The following is a 16,898-nucleotide window of genomic DNA, read 5'->3' on the forward strand; positions in this document are numbered from 1 at the left end:
AATTCAAATCGTGAGCTATCCTCGCTGTCGGTGTCACCGGACTGATGAAAATCATAAGCGCCTGTGAAATATCATAATGGTATATTTATTAACCTCGCTGCGCGGTAGAGCGGCATAGCTGCTCTTCATCCGATTCATTTCATCGCGTAATAAGATGTTATTTTAAATTCTTCCTAAAGATTTTATCAGCTGAGCCTCCATAAGGAAACAGCTGCCAGTGGCAGAGCCGATGCTCTTTATTTTGTTCCGGGGGGGAAAGAAATGTGGCAGTACCGAGCAATAAGAAGCGAGACGTTTTCTTTAAATATTACGCTCCTAATCTGTTGTGGGAAGGTACTAAAGTAATTATTGTTATGGGTTTAAGTGTAAAGGGTTACTCGAATCGGCAACGATACACCGTATGGTAGCGGCAATGCAGCTGGTATATGCCGAAATTTTGTTAAGCATGACGGGATATGGCGATGCTGGGACACCCCAGTCTCACCATCTGCCCAGCCAACTAATCAATAGAGCAGTCTTCAGGGGTCGCAACACCACAGAAGTAAGTGTTAGGCCGAACTGTTTTTTTATAGCGTGCTTTCATAAATAGCTTTATTAGGGCCCGAGCACCGAGTGGTGCGAAGGCCCTATTGTTTTTGTAGTGTTTATTATTATTATTATTATTATTATTATTATTATTATTATTATTATTATTATTATTATTCCTCCCAAACAACTGCATTTTTCAACCCCTTCCCATGCTCTAAAACGCCTGAAATTTTGCACACTCATCAGGTCTGGTGAAAAATTTGATATTTTGTGGTCGTTGTAAATGGGGGGGGCAAAATGGCTCCGCAGCGCCCCCTTGAAATTTTCAAAACCCCCCTCCCATTGGGCTTAGTTTGTCATAGGTGCATGAAAATTGGTACACATGTTGATCATACCGAGACACACCAAAAAGTCTCTTGACACCATGACCTCAACCCAACAGGAAGTCCGCCATTGTGGTCGGAAGTTGGCGATTTTGGCGAATTACACCATTGGTATGCGGACGAACTCGTGCTAGGGATTTCACCCGATCCACTTCATATTTGGTGGACCTCACCTCAAGACCATGATGATCAAAAGTTATCACAGAGTTTTCTCTAAGTTAAAGGGCGTGGCCTCTGTGGCCCGCCAAAGTTTGGTGGCGTTTGGTGAATTTGCCATGACATTTTGACTGGCTCTCACGTCCACATACTTTATCCAAACATCTTCAAACTTTATGAGCATGATCAGGGCTCTGCCCTGAACGCCTCCATATGTCAAACTCCCGCCTTACTCGTGGCGTCCCCTGCTGGTAACAGGAAATGACCTATTTTTACTCTGAAGTGTACTGCTCCTTAATAGTTGACACCATCGGCTTGGTTTCTGCTCTACAACCTTCCCAACTACTTGGTGAAGCTACATTATAAAGGCCGTGAAGCTGGGTGCAATGGCATCTGTATGGCGGCGCGGCAACTGACGATCCCTCGCCGTGAAATTACGTTTGGATTTGTAATGACCTTAACCACCTCCTATGATCCTAAAAATTCATACACACGTTCTTGGGGGCTGGTCCTAGACTCTGATGGGGTTTTTGTAATTGGGCGGGGCAAAATGGCTCAACGGCGCCCCCTTGAAGATTTAAAATACCCCTCTCCATATGGGTTTTTTTGGAATACAAAGATGAAAATCGGTACACATAAAGAACACTTCGGAACGCACAAAAAAGTCTCTTGACACCATGACCTCAACCCAGCAGGAAGTCAGCCATTTTGTTTTTGGCGGCCAAATTTCAGTGCTTTCCACCATTGGTATGCGGATGAACTCGTGCTAGGGATTTCACCCGATCAACTTCATATCTGGTGGACCTCACCTCAAGACCATGATGATCAAAAGTTATAAGAGACTTTTCTCTAAGTTAAAGGGCGTGGCCTCTGTGGCTCGCCAAAGTTCGGTGGCGTTTGGTGAATTTGCCATGACATTTTGAATGGCTCTCACGTCCACATACTTTATCCAAACATCTTCAAACTTTATGAGCATGATGAGGGCTCTGCCCTGAACGGCTCCATATGTCAAACTCCCGCCTTACTCGTGGCGCCCCCTGCTGGTAACAGGAAATAACCTGTTTGTACTATGACGTGTACTGGGGAGAAGAGGAGAGGACATAGGATGACTCTGGTACTTGGCTGCGCTGGCTGCGACTCCCGCGGGTCGCAAGGGGTGCGAGGGCCCGTCATCGCTGCTTGCAGCTTTAATTTTTCCTTATAATTCTTGATGCTTAACAGAGTTATAAGGTTAATTGTCATTTCAAGTGACAAGTGTATTATCTCCTTTAATTAATACACTGTTCAAATTTCTTAATGCTGTAAAAATTCGGTAAAGAATGTGTTCTGAAGTTTGGTGTCAGTTTTTGAGAAATATAACATTTTTTTATGATCATCACAGCTGAAACAGACTGTATAGGGAAGTCTGTCTTTGATGTGGATTTGTTGAATGCAGGCACTTGTTAATGTTAAACTTATCCTCACAAACAACTGAATAATTAAACAACAATCATTCTGCTGTATTTACGTTTATCAGCCATGCAGCACTGCTGTCCTGTTGCTCCGAGGCCAGTGGGCCAGCCCTGAGGGGGAACACTGCTGCTCAGGCTCAGTCGGCTGGGCGGGCTGAGGTACTGAGGATGCAGCAAGGGAGCTGAGGAGGAGACTCCCGAGCCACAGCCTGACACACACATCCAGACCTGCTGCTGCTGCGCACTGCCCTCCATCAGGGTAAGACTGGGCTGGTTAGAAAGCAGGATGTGGGTACAGTGCTGCAAAGGAAAGCATTCTGGTCACAGCCTGATGTGTTTCCCGTAACAGTTTTCTCGCTTGGACGGTAGATGAAGGGAATTAGACAGACTGGCAGCAAAAATCTCGGCAGTAGCTTACAGGTTGTGGTGCTGAAGTTGAGTGCTGCAGTGACTGGCAGGCGAGCAAGCAGTGCTGAGTGCTGCTGGCATGTTGCTTCTCCCCTGCTGGGTGAGTAGATCTATCCAGGTTGTGTATGTGTGTGCGCATGTGTGTGTGTGTGTGTGTGTGTGTGTAGGCGTTTGGTGCCGCAGCAGCAGTATTAATGGCTATGATCTGTAAGAACGAAAACATCACAGCAGCAGCAGCGGTAGTGGAACTCAGTTGCTAGAGACAGTGTTTAGTAAGAGCTGGTGTTTCTCTCTGATGGCTGTGTGTGTGTGTGTGTGCACTGTGTGTGGGAGGTAGATAGAGAGTCTTTGGGTTGATAAGGAATTATGGGTGATGATTTACAGGCAAGATGCTAACATTTGCATCTTCTGTGGGATGTAGCGCATGCATTCAAGCAAACGTCGTACACACATACATTAGGTTTCTGCTTCTTCTTATTGTCTTTCATGGCTGTTTAAGATGGAACAAGATTTTCTGCTGCAATGGGCATTTTCTACCACATTATATAGAGTGATATAAATGTTAATTTTCTATGTTATCAGACATCATTCTGTATTAGTAGACTGCACTAACATTCATTATTGTATGTAATCAGAGAAGTTTTATGCTCACATGCAGAGTCTGTCTGGATTTGTTAACACAGATACACTGCAGTATCTTTGGTGGTTGACTTTGTGATTTGATGTTCAGGTCCAGTAACAGTCATTTCCTCTGTGTGTTTGTGTGTGTGCTTGTGTTATCTCTCAGGGGGACTTTCTAGTTGGCCTGGACCATGAGCAATGAGTCTACCGTCTGGAACACCCTACCAGAAAACTCCACAGTAAGTCTCCCTTTCAACACGGGCTTATTCTCCAACTTCCTGTGTGTGTGTGTGTGTGTGTGTGTGTGTGTGTCTTTTACCCAGCTCACCACCAGAACCATACTTTGCCTCATATTCTCTTATGGCCGATTGACTGGCTAATAGAGAACATCCTGACCTGGACCTGAAATAATTAAATCTCTGATCTAATCTCAGCTTTAATTTCCTCTCGCAGCAAAATTACAGTGCAACGTCAGTGTCCAGTGCTCATTTACACTTGCTGTGTGTTCTCCCTTGCAGAGTTCGACAAAACACTCCACTTGTAAGATCATCATTGCCATATCTAAAGTCTGTTGATGTCACATAACCGTCTCTATTCTCCCAACTCATGTTGCCATCTATCATTTTAGTGATAAAAGTTTCAAGCCCTGTTCTGTAGCCCACATGAGCACAAAGAAACCTACTTGGAAAATACAATTTTGCTATTAAAACTCCATTAATAAGCATAGTTCATCAGATTTTCAAAAGAAAAGCTAAAACACAGAAAGGAAATCAGGAAATTTTATTTATTTAAATCTATAAAATACACAAACTAATAAGAGCCTGAGGTGATAAATTATTTCCACACATTTATTCTGTAAACAGAAAATAAATGTGTTCATCAGCATAAATAAATTCTGCTAGAGATAAATATTGCTAACTAAACTAGTAAAACTCACAGTAGAAACTAGTAGCAGTAACAGTATATAACCCATATATAATATACTTGCATGTATATGTATAATTGGTCATTTATTATTTATTTTTTATTTTATGAATTGATTTGACCATTTATTTATTCAGCCATTCACTTTTCTTTCCTAATAAATCAAGTTTGGTTTTCACAGTAAAATGTGATTCTTAGCTACTAACAACTAACTGTGAATACTGAACTTACTTACTTGTCACTTGTTTTAAGGACTAACTGTGGACTCAAAATAATGAAAATGTAGATATAAATGCATAAGGATACATACACAATAATATAGACAAAAATAGGTACCTGGTGAGGTAGTAGTAGTGCAGCAGATTACATATGTGTACATAGTGTTAGCTCATGTGGATTTATGAGTTTATAAGTTTTTTTTCTAGTAAAGAGGGACAGATTTTAAAATGCTTTGTCCTCTGTTGGCGAAAAATGTTTATCTTTATAAAACTGAGCGCTGATTTCGATAACAGTTGAAGTAAGGTACAACAGAGTCTCTACCGGTGCTCTTTGTGTGGTTAATTCACCCAGCTGCAGTCCTCCCAGCGAGAGCGCTCCCATAGCTTAAGGAACAGTGTAGACAGGTTAATAGCCCTGGCACTTATTGATTACTTGCACTGTTGCATTTATAGATTCATTTTAGGGAGGCCAACCAACTGGTGGGGCTACAGCAGTCTTTTAGGCTGCGTGATGTTTCTGGGAAGGTAAAAACAGCTGCATATCTAGTCTGCTGTTGAGTTGTCAGGCATTTCATGTAATCCAAATGTCAGTGAATCACTTGCACTGAACCTGCTATGTGCACTCTTCTGTGCAATGCTGCGTTTTTGTGGCAGTTGCCGCCATCAGGTAGGATTACATGAATGGCAAAGTGATGATGTGTCACTGCATGTTATTATAAAATGTTTACCTCTGGCTCATAACTGAAATAAAACTTTCCATATCTCATATCTGAGCCGAGTAACGAGAATTAGAATAAATGTTCACTGTCTGTGAGCTCAGAAAGGTGCTGCATTAACCATCAGTAAGTGGTTTCGGTGCTTTGATGTTTGTGTGGGAAGCTTTTTCTTATGCTCTGTTACTTTTAAACCAGCATACTTATTGTCCAAACTCAGCAAAGGAAGACATCTGCCTCTCTTCCTGTTATCTACTTTACTGCCTTCACTGCCTACTCACAGATTTGTAATGCATTTTTAAGTATTGCAATCTATCTATCTATCTATCTATCTAATTTGCATTTTATTTTTGCCCTCTGTTTTACCTCTGGAGATCCCATTCGAGGCCGAGGAGCAGCAAGATGGCTATGTGCTCCTCTTGGTGATCCTCTCCATCTTCCTGGTAGGAACGCTGATCTTCATCTCTGTCCTCCTCATCGCCTGCCGTCGCTGCTGTCGAGGAGGGCAATGCTGTGACAGGTGCGATGCAAAAATGACATGTATTACATTTGCATTTATGTATTGCAAGTAGTCTAGCAGTACATTAACTCCAAAACACTATAAGGAACCAACAGTTAGGACTGATATGAGGGGCGTACAGTACAACAAGAGCCGTGTAATAAATGTGATGGCATATTGCATTGTTTTTTGTTCTAATATGCTGCATTGTATTGCCTGGTGACCCTGTTATTCAATCCCCCAAACCTCCACTGAAGCAGTTCAACACAATAAAACCAAACTCTTCATCTTGGAAAATTCCCACAAACTTAAATTAACACCACTCCTATGCAGGCTCAACAAACACTGAAAACGTTTTGCTTCACAAAGGTGGTTTAGTTTGCAGATCCAGGTGCACAGGTGCTGCATGAAGGCACGTGTGCACAGGCACACTCGAGTATACACTGTTTGTTGACAGACAGATACTACTCTTCCTGCACTCAAACACAACAGCTATTTAAAGACACGCCAGTACTGAATTTAAATGTGTACACTTACATAATTGATAAGGCTCATTGCAGTTGCAAATGAGGCTAACTACTTCCTGTTTACTCCACCCAAGTGAATCCCAAGCCCGTCTTTGTATGATTCCACTGCCAGACAATAGAGTGATCCATTAAATAAATTAAAGTGTCTTTACAATTAGAAAGAAGGAAAGCTATATTGGAGTACGTGTTAAGGAAATAAATGTAACCCTACTCATGTAAGCACATAAAGGCAGCACAACACAGTGCATTCACTCATTAAAAGTGTCTGCTGTTTGTGTGTCAGGACCCCCTGTGGGGCTGTTAAGAAAACACCTTGGTGGAAGCATATCAATATTCATGCTCATTTATTTGTGATTCGTCTGTGTTCATTCAGCAGTAGCATGGCGACCCTCGAGTCGCTTTGTCCCTCTCCTGAAGCAGCACGCATCAGCACATACACTTGAATGTATGACAGCGCACCAGCAAGATGCAGAAAAACAGATAGCACAGAGGCTGAGCTGTGAAAAGGCGAGGCTTGCCGGGGGAGAGCAGCAGGAGAATCGGGCAGACTGGTACAAATGATGAGTGTAATGAGATTTCATAGCAGCCATCGGCAGTGATTAATCTCGCGTCTCAACCCAGCCCTGTGTGCACACGGCGAATACACACACTCACACTCCCACACACACACACTTTCACACACACTCAAACTCACATATAAGGTATGGGGAAGCGGGAGCCACAGAGGAAATGAAAGACAAGAAGCAGCACAGATCTGGGTGGACGGAAAAATCCCTCAAGTCACTTCACACCCACACGCATGCACACACACACATACGCACACACCTAATACTCATATCCCTGCACAAAGAAATCAGATGGAGAAAAATGACTGGAAAGAGCTTTCAGTTTCTTTTCTCTGCCTCATCAAGTAAGTCCCGGGCATGGGAACTGAAGCACTATGGAGTATTAAGATCTATTAAAGATGTTAAAACAGGAGGGTTTACAGAAAAAAATATAGTAAACGAATAACATATACTCCATCCCCTAAACAATCTGACCTTTATTGTGTATTTTCTCTGTGCCCTTAAAGATGAGTGGAAACATGCAATCCGATAAAGCGCCATGCTTTATCCGTTCAAGAGGTCCCCTGGACCTGTAGGTTATCAGGTTACTGGCAGAAATTTACGCGGTCACTGATTATATGGCCAGAAAGGCAGCTATTTAGACAAACAGAACAGTGGACATTATGTTCTTTTGGTTGTCTTATAGTGTGATTTTTAAACGGTTGATCTGTATGTGTATGTAAACTCCTGCCGAACAGAAAGGTCAGATAGTAGTGCAGCTGATCACTGTGGCTGCCTGTGTCGCTGCTCACATCAGCGGGATCCGACAGATGAAAGACAGACTTCAGGGGTAATCATGTCATTGCATTGATCTGAATGTTTCTGTGTGCCCCAGGGCCAGCGATGACCCTGAGAAAACCAACACCACCTACATGGAGGAATCTCAGCCCACCCATGGTAAGAGCAAAATGGACAAAAGAGAAAGAGATGCAGGGATAGAAGAACAGATAAAGAGCTGAGTAACTGAGAGAGGGAGGGAGTAATGGAGACAGAGAGGCTGGGAGATGGAGGGATTGGATTGATGAAGCAGGGTATATTTTTATAGCATCAGCACAAATGTGTAATGTCTGTTCCATTAAAATATTGTGATCTCGACCCAATTAGTTTAAGTGGCTGTGCGATTCCTGGAACACATTTTGACATTTTGGGGACTAGTGAATACACTCTGTCTCCAGTGAAACATATTTGTTAAACTTCAGCATCAGTTTGGAGTCCAGCTGCTTTTTAAAGGCTTTTTTTTTTTCCAGTAAGCAGTTTGCAATATTACCATACTCATCCTCCACAAAGGTGTCTGAACACTGGACTTCAGTTATACAGACTGTGTTATACAATACAGAATATGTGGGTTGACTTCGAACAGACTTTTTTTAAAATATATTTTTTGGGTATTTTATGTCTTTAGTGCACAGGAAATGAATAGAAACAGTTATGAAGTAGCCACCAGTTAGCTCAGTTGGTAGAGCACGAGACTCAATCTCTTACCCCGGTTTACTTAGCTCTCAAGCAGTTCAGAAAACTATAAAAATTCTAACCCTAAAAAAACAAATAACAATAGTGCTATAATAGTAAGTCTGAATGTCTAACAAACTATATACATATATATTCAGACTGTTGCTGGGGCTGGTGAGAATGTCATTAGCTTTGTGGGTATTTGAGAAAATAAAAAAGAAGTCAGAGGATCACCAAAGTTATCAAATTTCATTATGAGGAGAGGAGGCTGGAGGAGAGTGAGGTACATCAGCCTAGCCCTGGTTAAGTGAAAACTTTGAACCTACTGGAGATGATTGATGAAAAGTTAGGATCTTAACAAAGTCAGTTGGATTCATCCCCATGGGGACCATGACTGTTGTTGAGATTCAAGACAAACCAACCCACAGACCAATTTTGACATCCTAAGAGTTAAAGAGTCTGACTGCTCTGACTCACTTTAAATAAGTTATTTTCATTGAACAACAAATAAGCTCTAAGTGCACTTCAGTCCTTCTTTGCCACCACCTCTTGCTCTTCCTTCATCCATCTGTCCACTTAATTATCCGTCTCTTCTGTTTCTTTTTTTTTCCCCCTTGTTTCTCTCCGTAGAAATCACCATCAGGGTGGATGAGTCAGACTGCCTGTCAATGGCCAGCTCTCACGACCAAGAGACAGAGCGCTTCCTCTCCACGGGCACCACAGGCCGTCGTGTCTCTTTCAATGAGGCTGCGCTCTTCGATCATGGCAAGAAGGCTCAGGAGAAGGGCCGCAGGTCAGAAAGCCAACTCATACACAGCAGCCTACATTTACAAATCTCTTGATTTTTTGCCAGTGTTCAGCTCTCATTAATGTCCATACACTCCAGCTTTACTGCTTGCTGAGGTCAAAGGATATCCATCTATTTGACTGCGTCCATCTCACATGTATGTTGGTTTAGGGTTATGAATTAATTCATTATTTCACTGCCCTACTTTTCTGCCAAAGCCGTGAGCCTGATATGCAAATTCTACAAAAGGAATTACGCTATAGGGCTAAATGCAGAATACAGGTTAGGTTTGAAGAGGGACATATCCCCTTGGCTGTTTGTCTCTCTATCTTGGATAGATTTTATAGATCTTCATTGGACTTTGTGTTTTGCACCCCAGGTACACTCTGACTGAAGGTGACTTTCACCACCTGAAGAACGCCCGCCTCACACACCTCCACATCCCTCCCCCGGCCCTCAAGATAGTCACCATCCACGAGTGCGACTCGGCCGAGAACACCATCACCATGACAACACGCCCTGTCACTAAGTCAGCGCTTTCCATCTTCCAGGTGACAGGCTTGACCTGCTATTAGTCCTGATGCATCATTAGTCTTGATCGGGGCCAATTACAACATCAGTCACTCAGGTTAGAGCAAGAAAAGATATCTGCCTAATGTACCCAAACACAGTGATCATGGATCTCTTTGCTTGCTCATTTCAACAGGCCCTGCGCATTGATTTCCCATTTAGGTGAGGCTATTTAATCACTGGTATTGGGCTGTCAGCTGGGAAGAGAGTCGGGACTAGAAAACTTACCTTAATACTTTACCTAAAAATGAAAACATTCTTTAGAAGTGTAGCAACTTATTTGCAGTAGAGTAGAAAAATAATTTAAAAAAAGAATTCAAAAGGGGTACAAGTGTACCTTTGTGTGTTCTGTCCTACAGCCAATGCTGTGCCCACTTCCACAAACAGCCTTGACCAGCCTGAGTGTCAATCCCAGCTGTGCCCTCCCTGGAGATGCTCTCAACTCTGTGGTGGACACCAGCTTCAGCGAGAACACTATAGCACTCAGCACTAAAGAGCCAAGCGCCAGCTCTGTAAGTTACCTCCAATTACTGTAAAATAAACAATATTTCATATCAGGTAATAACTAATTTTCACAAGTATGGTAAACAAATTACGGCATATCAAGCAGTGATTTTCTTGCTGAAAAGCCACACATGAAATAAACATGAGTGCAAATACCTCAGTAAGTAGTGAGTGTGCATACAAATTACCTGTAAGGGCTTCGTGTTGACCTAGATACCACTACACAAGAGTAGTATCTAAGTCGACATGAAGTTTGTGGAGTTAATCATTTGTAAAGTGATAAATTTTCTTAAGTCAGTCAGTCAGTACACCAACCAGTCAGCCAACCAATGAGTCATCCACATGGACATTAGAGGGTCACGGAGCCTGAGGGAGGACCAACAAGAGTGATGGTTGATGGGTAAACAAGGAAGCCCGTGTGAAACATCACTGTCAGAGAGCATTATACACAGACCGCTAGTCTTGGCAGGGTTTCTTTCTGACCACGTTTCTCCCTCTGCTTAGATCGAGATGATGGGAGCTGGGCCTCGGGGCAGAGGCAGCAGTGTCAGTGTTGGAGAAGGGGCTGTGGTGGGCAGCAGTGCCCCTCCTGCTGGTGGCGGTGCAGGAAGCCAGGGGCCCGTGCTGCAGTTCTTCACTAAACTGCGGCGCCATGCTAGTCTGGAGGGGGCCAGTCCCTACTTCAAGATTAAGAAATGGAAGCTGGACAGCAGCCAGAGAGCCTCAAGCCTGGACACCAGAGGTAATGGATCCTTGATGGTGTAAAGTGTGTCTCTGTTATATTATTTTTAGAAACAATCTGTGCCAGCACAGCAAAGTACTGAAGCAATTCTTTGTGGCTCTTTGTCATAATCATAACTGGGAAAATAAAGTTATACTGTTCGTAGTTTCTTAGCTGTATTTTTTTCTATTTACTTGTGTGTTTAGTACTTTTGGCAATATTCTCCCGAGGTAAAGAGACAATGGATAAGTACGGGGCTCCAGCAACCAACTGTGAGACTCCTCTTGGTTGCAAAGAGGCAGATATACACACAGACGCACACACGTACAAGACAGATGGCTCAGTGACGCAAAGATTGGTCGTTCCAAGTCAATTTGAGCCCCTGAGTGAATCCTCCCTGCCGATCTCCTTCATCCTATATACACATACTTCTCCATGTTCTTCCCCAGGCTCAAGTTCTCCATAATGCCAACGGACAGAAAAAAAAAAAAAAAAAAAATCACAAAATCCCACTAAAGACCCCAGCAGTTGATGGAAGATTTCTCCTGAATTAAGTGTCACTTCATTGCTGCCTGCTGTTACACAACCTTTATAACTCACTGCTCTCTCCCCATGTTTGGTGTGAGATAGGCTCTCCAAAGAGGAGGCAGTTCCAGCGTCAGCGAGCCGCCAGCGAGAGCATGGACCAGGACGACAATGATGCGCACCACATAGACCTCATCCAGTACATCGCCCGCACCCAGGACATCACCTACTGTCCCAGCCAGCCCACTACACGCCTCCTCTCGCCCCCTTCTACACCACCCCCCTCCCTTGGCAGGTATCTTTAATTCCCTTGCCATTCATCCTGTCCACTGCTTTGCTGCCTTGCACTCATTTCTTTAAAACAGCTAGAAGACATGTAGTAATGATATACAAGTAGGATACAATTCTCCACCACTTTACCTTAACATGAAAGTTTGCTTTTATAACCTACAACCTGCTTTGTTTTACCATGCCAGCTGAGCAGGGATATGGGACAATCAAATGAGATATGTCACTGTCAAGTAAATCCAACTCCATTGTTTTTAGACTAATTGTTCTGCTATGACATTTAATTACATTAAATCCATCCATGCTGACTAACTGTAACTACTATTTAACCACAGTCTTATTTGTATGTAATGACATCCATTTAAACATGCGTTCTTTCAAAACTAATTTCATGATTTGAAGCCAGATGTAGGGGATTCCCAGAGTTTTTTTTTTTTTTTTTTAGGAGAGTGGAGTGGAGGATTGGAACTTTAGGTTTATATCTGGCATAGGAAACCATTCCATCGCTGACATGGTCTGATAATGTCATGATGTCCGCAGAAGTCCAAGGGTCACTGCGATTTTGTTATTTTAAGTTTGTAATTACAGTAATGCAGATTTTGCAGAAAATTAGGTTATGCAACAAAACTACCCCCCCAAGTATCTTCTTATATAACTATTTATTTTCTTTCTCTGAATATTAGATTACATAAAATCAGTATTTCCTGTGCATGTTTGCAGATGTTTGTTTTTGAAAATTAAGCAATTTCTGGGAAGTTTTCCGAGAGCTAAGAAATTTGACAATCCTTGCGCTTATTCACAGTTTATTGCTACTGATATCACTTCAGTGTTCATGTTCCATGCAGTATGCATTCCCCAAATTTCCTGTCCTGCCCTGAGTTAAAACAGGGAATATCTGAGTATTTTCTTGCACACTTGTTTTCATTATTCAAAGTTCAGTTTTAAGGACATGCAACAGCAGCCATTGCCAGTCATGAAAATCATTCTGTGCACTGTGAACACAGCCATGTCTCGGATGAATGTGTTATTTAGGTAAATGCTCTGACACTGACACTTGTTTTGCGTGTTTCTCCTTTTCCTTCTCTCCTTATTTCCTTCATTTTATCTCGTCTCTCGATCCGTGTGCACACTACAGGGTAGAGGTAGAGGTGATGGTGGAGCCCCGCTGCAGCCATGGAGGACCAGGGGTGATTGGCCTATCCCCTGATCCCCAAGAGGAAGCACTGAACCTCACAAAAAAGGAAGGTGCTGAACCCTCGGACCCCCTTGATCCCCAGGACCCCCAGTCCCTTTACACAGACATCTGGACCCTTCGTGCAACACTGGAACAGTACGCCGCCTCTGATCAGAGCAGCAACAATGACAGGAACTCCGTCTGCAGTGATGCTGACAGCGTGTGTTCGCTGGGTGGACGCACAGAGACAGAAAGAGGAGGGCTCCCCAGCTTCCCGTCCCAGGATTTAGGGGATGAGGCAGAGGGTGGAGAGGACGACAAGGACTTTCTGATGTATACGGATGAGAGGTTGGGAATGAAGGAGGGAAAAAAGAGGAAGCAGGAAAGCACAGAATCAGAGCGAGGGGGCAGCGATGGAGAAACAGGGACTCGTAAACTGCTGCAGATGGACAGTGGCTATGCATCTATAGAGGCTCCATCTCGAGGTCCAGAAGACCTGCGACTGTTTGGGAGCAGCAGCATCAGTGGCAGCCTAAAGGACAGGACAGCCCACGAGAAAAGGCACCACTTCACCAACGCAGGGCGAAGTGGCACTATTGGTGACAGCTTTGAGTCTCATCTCTTTGAGGAGGAGCCAGAAGATGAGTTGTTGTTGGGTGCCAGTGGAGGAGTTTCGCTAGAAACAGGTTCTGGTCCACTGAGCTGGTTCCCATATGGTCAGATGCTTAAACCTCATGAGGCCGCGCAACCTTCACCTCAACCACCAACCCTGCACCGACGAGACTACAGCATAGATGAGAAGACAGACGCGCTATTCCACGAGTTTCTCCGCCACGACCCTCAGTTTGATCAGCAGGAGTCACCGCTAAGGAAACACCGGTCACGAATCCATATCCGCAAGCAGTGGCAGCGGCACAAGCAGTGGAGCGATCCTGGTGTCAGGCACTTCCAGTCCTCCTTTGAGAGACAGCGGACCCCGCTACGGAGGGGTGATAGTGTAAACTACCCACTGGACACAAGCTACCACAGCACCCTGCCCCGCATCGTCAGTGCTCCTGATGAGGAGACCAGCGACGGGACCGGCAGCGCTCCTGACACTCCGAAGGTAGAGCCTACGACCACTGAGGATGGGGGCAAGGACAGGGAGCAAGGCATTGCTGTCAGAGACACTGAGGACCACACCTCCTCTTCTCCTCCACCTCCTCATCCCTGCATGTCAGAGAAAGATAGAGGGCTGAGTGAGCACCCTGACCCTCAGGAGGACAACAAACAGTCAAGCGTCCCCCCTGAGCCTCCAGACGAGCGCTCACCCCCTCTGCCGCCCGACTCCTCGGGCTACGGCCCACAAACCATCACAGCAGAGCTCACAGACAAACTGACTGCTAACCTGGATGAGAGGCTGTACATGGGCCTTCGCAGGACCAGGGACACAGCCACTGAGTGTGTGACAGTGACAGCCACACACACTTCTCCAGACCACAGCCCAGTGTAGCAGGGCTCCAGTCGTCCTCCTCGTCAGCCTCACTCCTGCTGTTACACACTTGTTTTTTTTGTTTGTTTTGTCTTGCCTCGGTTTAAATGTCTCTTTGTGTACAGCTTGAATGGTGTGATCCAGGCCCATAAAGAAACAATGGAAAGTATGCTTTAAATCTACATCAGTCCACAATTAAACACTTATGCTCAGATAATGTTAGATACAGTTGATTCGCTAGAAATGCATCCAGTCTCGCTTTATGCCTGTTAGCATTACAAAACTGTTCAATATCATCATTTTACACTTCATTGAAGAACAATAATAGAAATCAAAGTAACAGATTAACAGAGCTAACATATCAGAAATAATGATTATAGAAATAAGTGTTTGTCCATTGTTTTTTTTCTGTGTCCGTAGTCTATTTAGTCTCTGTTTTCATGTCTCTGCTGCTGTCATTCCTGTCTCTGCTTTCCAGTGAGGATAAGTGAAGCCGAGGGCCAGTTTGGCCTCTGTACTTGTTGATCCACTGTGAAACCAGGTGCTATTAGACAACAAGAAAGCTATAGATCTGGACACAACAGATACCTGCCAGCCCTGTGATCATACATTACTGGAAAATAAGTAGTTCTCTCATACTTATGAGCTTAAAAGGTTACTCACAATATCATGATCTGTTGCCCATAAAGTTGGAATAATTTTTTCAGACACATTCTTTTTTTTATTCCTATTTATAGATATCAGTAATCACATTGGAAGAGATTGATCAATAAAGTTTTGAGAAGATATACACTTCATCTGTCTAGAATAAATCACATTGTCCCAATCATTTCATGAGAAGAGGCAAAATCTATTTTATTCCAACTTTATGGGCAGCAGTGTATTTATTCTATTCTGGGATTATCTAGATCTTCTAAAAATGTGTGACTAAGGCTCAATTCCCAAATATGGAAAAGGTTACGAACATAGAGTTGTTCAGCCTGGTTGTTTAGATCAGTGGTTCCAAACCTGCGTGGGCTGCAGGAAAGATCTGAGGACAACTGTAATAATTTGACAGAAAATTATGTTTGGATTGGTCAGTTGTTTCAAGCGTAAACATCTGAGACCAGGCAAGTTATTAGGGGTCACAAGCAAACGTTTCTTCATTTTAAGGGATCACAAGCCAAAAAGGTTGGGAATCACTGGTTTAGAATGATGGACAAGACTAAGAAAGGCCAGAAAGTTCCTCCCAGAATGACTTATTTTGAAACTGAAGATATCTTTTGATTCTCCTCACCAAGTGTCTGACAGGTCATGATGCTTGCTGTTTTTGACAGAAACTGCTTCTCAGCTATGTGACAAATGTCTTGTTTATTTTTTATTGGTTTGTTTGGTGAGTTGTAATATATTTTTGTACGTCTGCATTGCTTGAATGGCAATGAAAACTGACAGTGTGGCAGGTTTGAAAAGGACGTTTCTTCGCCAAAAGACAGAACTAGCAAACCAGACAGCCACTGGCGCTCTGGTAGGATGACTCTTTATCAGTCACAGATATGACAATAATCTGCAACTCCATAAGCTACTCTCAGAGCATTTTTACTCTAAGAGAAGCTCTGGGCATCACTGACACTGGAACAAGCTCAGTCTGAGTCTATGGCCATGGGGAGGGCAGTTACATTAAAGCTATTAGACAGGATGGCTGCCCTCACAAACCTTTGGTGTTTATTAAATTTATACTAAAGGCATGCTTTCTCGTGCATGGGGCTCCCAGAACAGGCTTTATTTGTCCACATCTGACATTCTTGTTTTTCCCTCCCCTTCCTCTCTTCTCCTGAGAAAGTTGACAGTGCAGTAGATGCCTCCCTCGGGGGCCGAGGACTTCACTTCCTGCCAGCTTATAAAACCAAACTGAACAAAGACTCTATTTGTAGTTAAGTCCACTTTATTTTTTTTTCTCTTATTTGGCTTCCGCTGTGCGATTAAAACAAAACGTTACTGCCATTCAAATGAAACCACATCAGCAGAATACATCCAGTGGGGGAAGAACATCTTCAGCAGTGGCAGGAGGTTGATTGTAACCCAGTTTTGTTCATGAAATCTTATTCTCAGAGGGGCTATCGGGCTTTTCCGCCTCTCCCTTGTGCAGTGCGGGGAGCCACTGCAGAAGATGGTGTTGAATATTAATCATAACAAGAAAAAGGGAAGCCCTCTTTTCATCCCGTTTCCCATTCCTCGTTCTTTGAGGCTGTTACCGTGAAGTAAATTGAAAGGAGTGAATTTAAAATCAAGAGGAAAAAACATTCTCTTCCTCTGTTTGTATGCGAGGAAGATGCTCCTTTCCAGTCTGCCCAGATTAGATCTTTCTCTGCTGCGTGGCAGGAGTCTCCTCTTGTAGCT

The 16,898-nt window shown here is 43.5% G+C and overlaps 1 protein-coding gene across 2 annotated transcripts; it reads left to right on the forward strand.

Annotated features, from left to right (window-relative positions):
* The first annotated feature begins 2,721 nt into the window (after positions 1-2,721).
* cbarpb (CACN subunit beta associated regulatory protein b) lies at positions 2,722-15,274 on the forward strand. 2 transcript variants are annotated; one of them, XM_041040560.1, is made up of 10 exons: positions 2,722-2,777; positions 3,714-3,786; positions 5,777-5,922; positions 7,869-7,930; positions 9,113-9,275; positions 9,649-9,820; positions 10,199-10,351; positions 10,848-11,085; positions 11,695-11,884; positions 13,013-15,274. In XM_041040560.1, the coding sequence occupies exons 2-10, from the start codon at positions 3,739-3,741 to the stop codon at positions 14,541-14,543; spliced, it is 2,703 nt and encodes a 900-aa protein (XP_040896494.1). In that variant the 5' UTR covers positions 2,722-2,777; positions 3,714-3,738; the 3' UTR covers positions 14,544-15,274. The 2 variants fall into 2 exon arrangements, with proteins under 2 accessions (XP_040896494.1, XP_040896495.1); XM_041040561.1 differs by lacking the exon at positions 2,722-2,777 and adding an exon at positions 2,892-3,026.
* The last annotated feature ends 1,624 nt before the right edge of the window (positions 15,275-16,898 follow it).

This window comes from Toxotes jaculatrix, chromosome 6, assembly GCF_017976425.1.
Source record: "Toxotes jaculatrix isolate fToxJac2 chromosome 6, fToxJac2.pri, whole genome shotgun sequence".
Taxonomy (NCBI): domain Eukaryota; kingdom Metazoa; phylum Chordata; class Actinopteri; family Toxotidae; genus Toxotes; species Toxotes jaculatrix.

Excerpts from the sequence above, each read along its gene's own strand:
- cbarpb (XM_041040560.1), top strand. The coding sequence starts at position 3,739 with ATGAGCAATGAGTCTACCGTCTGGAACACCCTACCAGAAAACTCCACA. Across the intron at positions 3,787-5,776 it reads CCCTACCAGAAAACTCCACA|ATCCCATTCGAGGCCGAGGA; the intron begins GTAAGTCTCCCT and ends TTACCTCTGGAG. Across the intron at positions 7,931-9,112 it reads GGAATCTCAGCCCACCCATG|AAATCACCATCAGGGTGGAT; the intron begins GTAAGAGCAAAA and ends TTCTCTCCGTAG.